The sequence below is a fragment of the Octodon degus genome, unplaced genomic scaffold, assembly GCF_000260255.1.
Source record: "Octodon degus isolate 3935 unplaced genomic scaffold, OctDeg1.0 scaffold00220, whole genome shotgun sequence".
NCBI classification, from domain to species: domain Eukaryota; kingdom Metazoa; phylum Chordata; class Mammalia; order Rodentia; family Octodontidae; genus Octodon; species Octodon degus.
Genome location: NW_004524796.1, coordinates 1,972,890 through 1,978,367, shown reverse-complemented (window position 1 = coordinate 1,978,367; position 5,478 = coordinate 1,972,890). Strand labels below are relative to the sequence as shown.

Genomic DNA, 5,478 nt, shown 5'->3' with positions numbered 1-5,478 from the left:
CTCTCCGCACACTCACCTGACCTGGGCTAGGACTGGGTCTGGGGGCTCCCGGAACTCGGCAGAAAACGCTTATGTCTATTTAGATTTTGTTTTTCTTCTTCTTGAGATAATTTTAGTAACTTTTCCAGAAAAAAATCCATCATAAAGATTAAAATATATTGCCATAGGAGTATACGTACAATTATATTTAAAATATTTCTTAAAATATTTGTATTTGTAGTGCCTCAATAATTTAAAATTTATTGTATTAGTTGTTTCCTATTTTTTAAGATTTGCTAAAGGTTTATCATCACATCCCTTTTATCCCCTAACTTGCCTCAAATGCTCTTGAATGTATTTGTGAAATATACTTTCTTTTGTACTGTAGTCGGCTTTGCTTTTATTTTTACTTTATTTTCTCTCATTTTAATGCATTCTTTCCAATTTTTAAAACTGATTTCTTACAGGGTCTCTGTCTCCTTTCTCTAAATCTCATCATCCCATTTACTTTTCTTATCTTTCTTATTTTTATTCAATAATGAAAAGAGCTTATTTTAGAATTTATTTTGATTACAAATTTAGCTAGATGTTTATTTTTGTTATGTGCAGGGTTCATATTTTTTATATTTTCAAAGTAGTCTAAAATTGTAAGTTTATTTCTTCTTGACATGGTGGGCATTATTAGGAGGGCACCTTTACAATGGTTATATTTGGGAATTTTATTTGTGCAGATTTTATTAATATTTAGTGTTAATGGGCTGGCAAGATAGTTCAGTGGACTAAAGCATCTGATTAGGCAAGCTTAGGCAAGCACAGGGACCTAGGTTCGATCCCCAGAACCACATGCCGTGCTAGCCCTGCCCACAGGGTGGGCTGAGCCAGCCACAAAAAATAAATAAATAAAAATAAAAATTTAATGTTAGCACACTGTGCTAAAAATGATCCACTGACCATTTTCAAATATAAATATTACCCCAATAAAACCATTTTCCACTTTGAATCTACCATTATCTCATCTCTAAATGATCATACATTACCAAAATAGGATTATTGATTAAAATTACAGCTCTGTCTTCTTTTCCTGTTTAGGTTCGGGATGATGAAACTTTACTTGGAAAAGTCTGTGGCAATGAAATCCTTCCCCCCATTAGATCTATCACTAGTAGTATCTGGATCAGGTTTAAAATAGACACTGCTGCTCAAAAGGCTAGCTTCAGAGCTGTTTATCAAGTTGGTAAGGAAACTCCTGCTTAATTTTTAAATTTCTAATTTACTTCTGGCATTTTAATTTCTTGAATATAATACAATAATATTATATTCTCAAGGAATAAGGAATATATTCCCATAAATGTCACATTAGATGATACAATAAAATTAAGATCAAGGATTATTTATTTCTGGATATTTTTATATTCATAGCTTGTGGGGGCCAGTTAACTGGAGAAGGAGTCATTCGCTCACCATTTTACCCTAACGCATATCCTGGGGAAAGAACCTGTAGGTGGACCATCTACCAACCTCAAGGCCAAGTAGTGCTTCTCAACTTTACTGGCTTTGGAGTTGGAACTTTCAACCTCTGTAACACAGATTATGTTGAGGTAAGTGTGAAAGGCCTTCCAGCATTTATATTTTGTTATATGCTGTTAAAAATGATGTCATGTTGTGCTCAAATCAATTATGTGAAAGAGTGTCATTTGGATAAACTGTTGTCTCTTAATAATATTGACAAAAATTCTTAACAAACTACTAGCTAACTAAATCTAGCATATAGATAGAATTATGTACCATGAACAAGTAGGGCTTCTGCCAGGAAGTCTAGGTTGTTCTGATATTAAAAAAAATCAATGAATATGATACATGACATCAATAAAATAAAGATAGAAACAATATTAGCACCTGAATAGATACAGAAGAAACATTTGGCAAAATCCAAATATTTTCAACACGAATTTCCTTCCTGTAGAAAGGCATCTAAAAAGCTCCCACATATAAAACATTTAATGATGAAATACTAAACGCGTTGCCCTAATGATCAGTGAAAGAGGCAAAGATTTCTGTTTCTTCAGGTGAACACTGTACTGGAAATTCTTGCTAGGGCAATTAAATAAGGAAAAGAAATCAAATGCATCTTGAATGGAAAGAAAGGAACAAAACTATCTCTACTCACATTGCATGAACTGAAATTCACAAGGAATCCACACGCATTAAAAGAACTAGTAGAACTAATCAATCCAGCAGGTGGCAGGTTATAAGATCAAAATTTGAAACTAATTCCTTTTGTAATATATTAGCAGTGAAGAATTTGAAAGTGAAAGCTAAAGGAAATGATTTCATTTGCAGTGGCATCAAAACAATAATTGTTAAGGAATATATCTCGCATAAGAAGTGTAAGACCTATTCTTACCTACTATTAGAAACATTAAAAGAATTCAGTATTCCTGGTGAGAGATGTAAACAGCACGTAAAATGATTATAAGTCCTAAAGATGCATTTCTGAGACACAGGCCCACCTCTGTAACACAGGAGGAGGGGTGTTTGGGCTCCAATTCATGGGGTGCAACAGTGACTGGCAGGCTTCAAAGCAGCATGGCATGGTGAGGGAGCCGGGCAGATAAAAGCAGTTTATGCCATGGTGAGGAGGTCAGGAAGTGGGGAGCAAAAGGTAGAGTGAGGGAGAGAGAAGTGTCCTTCCAAGCCAGCCATGTCTGCCTCTAAGGCTTATGCTCAGCTCCTGATTTTCCACAGCTTAATAGAGAGCCACCATGATCCCATCACTGTCCAAAAGCCCTACTGCTGAGACATGAGAATGTATGTCTACACCTGCAGTCTATATCTAAAACATAATTTTATTCATTATTTTAAAATGGAAACCAATCCCCATCAACTGATAACTGAATAAGCTAAACAGAATATAGTCATACAATGAAATGGCATTAGAAAGGAATGAGGTATCAATTGATGCTTCAACATGGTTGAAGTTTGAAAATATACAATCTGAAAGAAGGTAATCACAAAAATCCACATGTTGGATGATTCCCTTTGTATGATGTACCCAGAATAGATAATTTAGAGGGACAGAGAGTGGCACAGTGGCTGCCTGTGTCTCTTATTCAGGGTAATGGAGAATGACCAGTGATGGGCATGGATTTCTCGTGAAGCAGTGGAAATATTCTCAAATTGATTTTTACTATGTTAATATAAATATTTCAGACATAATTATCTTCAAAGTAGCTTGGTAAAATAAATGCCTAACAAAATAAACCTAATATGTCTGTTTTACTTTAGATTGGTAGCAGTTCCGTTTTGGGTGCTTCTGAAAATACTCAGTATTGTGGTAACCAGATCCCTTCACTGATAACATCTGTGCACAATGTTCTCTATGTCACATTTGTGAAGAGTTCTTCCCTTGAAAATCATGGTTTTATGGCTGTGTTCGGTGCTCAGGATTTGGGTAAGAGATGGCCTCATTGTCTTCCGTTTAGTTTCCTATCACAATAAAGGAACAACAGAAATAAATTATATAAAATTCATGTGTACTCTGAAAAATTTTAAGAATGCTTAAAGACAAAATGTGTATTTTCAATCATATTGTTAGTTGTATCTATTAGTAAAAGAAAAGTTAACTTACATTTACATGGCAGATAAAAAAATGACATTTTTCCTTTGAGATTGTAAGGAGAAATAATTGGCATATTTTATTTTACAGTCCAGGTGGATTGTTGATTACCTGCTTTGGTAATTATAATTATTTTTATTTTAACAGTGTGTGGAGGAACTCTTACCACGGCATCTGGAATTATTAAAAGTCCTGGTCATCCAAATGTTTACCCCAGTGGTGTTACCTGTACCTGGAATATATTAGTCCAGCCTGGTCAACTGATCCGTTTGGTGTTTGATGAATTTCATCTGCAGTTTCATTACAATTGCACAAGTGACTATGTGGAAATTCATGATACCGGCTCTAGGACTTTTCTTGGGAGGTGAGGCTACCTTGTTTTGTTTTGCATGCTGAATTTGCTGGCTTATTTATTGTCTTATAGGTTTTTGTATGGAGAGAGACAAGACCACCATACTACCATTTCCTATCTTCTTTGTTTAAAAATTGACCACTGACCATACATGTTTATATTGCATTTTATATTTTAAAGTACATGTGCTTGTAAAATGGTTAAGTTTAGCTAATCAACAAATGCATTACCTCATATTTGAAGCATGTTTAGCAGTAATATCAGTAAACATCCACCCTGTGTGTTCTCAAAGATATAATATACCATCTGTAACTAAAATCACCTACTGTATGGCAGACTTCCAGAAATTTTTTCTTCTTTCCAACTGGATTGTTTTTTTGAAACCAGGTTGCACTATGCCCAACTCCAGCTGAAATTATGTGACTTTAATCAACTTCTTATCTTCACTCTTCACCCCCAACAGCTTAACCTCTTATAAGCACCATACTATATTATACTGTGTACTTATCTGAGAGCAATCCCTTTTGCATTCTACACATGAGTGAAATAATGTGGCACTTGACTTTCTGTGGCTAGCTTACCTCATTTCATACAAGCTCCTCAAAATTTATCCACATTTATGAAAATGACAGGATTTCACTTGTATGGCTGAATAGTATTCTGTTGTGTGTATTTATATCACAGTTTCTTCCACTGTATCTTGGCTATTGTATATAATGCTGTAGTGAGCACGAAGGGGCAGATATCTCTTCAGTACAGCTATTTCATTTCCTTCCCATATATACTCAATATTGTGGTTGCTGAATTGTACGATAGTTGTTTTAATTTTTGAGGAATCGCTATATTATTGTTCATAATGGTGTATTCCCATTGACAGTGTATGTGGGTTCTCTTTGCACATCCTTATCAATCCTTGTTCCATTTTCATAAGAACTGTTGGAACAGGTGTGAGGCGACGTCTAACAGTGGCTTGGATCTATGTGTCACTGATGATCGCTGATGCTGACTCACTTTCCTGTGCCTGCTGTGTATGTTTTCATTATTTCTATGTCTTCTTTTGAGTCAGGGCTAATCAGGCCTTTTTGGCAATTTTTACAAAATTGGTTAGCTGTCTTTTTGTTGTTGAGTTCTTTGAATTGTTTATATATTTGGCAATTTCTTTTTTCTTCTTTTTTGAGCAGAACCGGGGATTGAACTCAGGCCTTTGCACTTGCCAGGCAAGCACTTATTCTACTGAGCTATCTCCCCGGCCCCTGTTTATATATTTGGGCTATAAAGTGATTGCCAGGTATAGAATTTGTAAATCTTTTATCCAATTCCACAGGTTGTCTCTTTATCAATTGTTTTGTTTGCTGTGTGGAAGATGTATGATTTTATATAATCCCATTTATCTATATTTGTTTTTGTTGCTTATGCTTTTTTTTTTTTTTTCTGGACTGGGTATTGAAATCAGGCCCCTGGCTTGCCAGGCAAGTGCTTATTCTACTGAACCATCTCCCTGGCCCCTGCTTATGCTTTTTTTTTTTTTTTT

General features: G+C 35.1%; 1 protein-coding gene across 1 annotated transcript in view; it reads left to right on the top strand.

The window, feature by feature from the left end:
• Cubn (cubilin) overlaps nt 1–5,478 on the top strand; it is a 301,005-nt gene that overhangs the window by 52,227 nt on the left and 243,300 nt on the right. The window contains exons 18-21 of the mRNA XM_023705447.1: nt 1,069–1,213; nt 1,399–1,577; nt 3,265–3,430; nt 3,743–3,959. Coding sequence (XP_023561215.1) covers nt 1,069–1,213; nt 1,399–1,577; nt 3,265–3,430; nt 3,743–3,959 — 707 coding nt within the window. The remainder of the gene's footprint in view (nt 1–1,068; nt 1,214–1,398; nt 1,578–3,264; nt 3,431–3,742; nt 3,960–5,478) is intronic.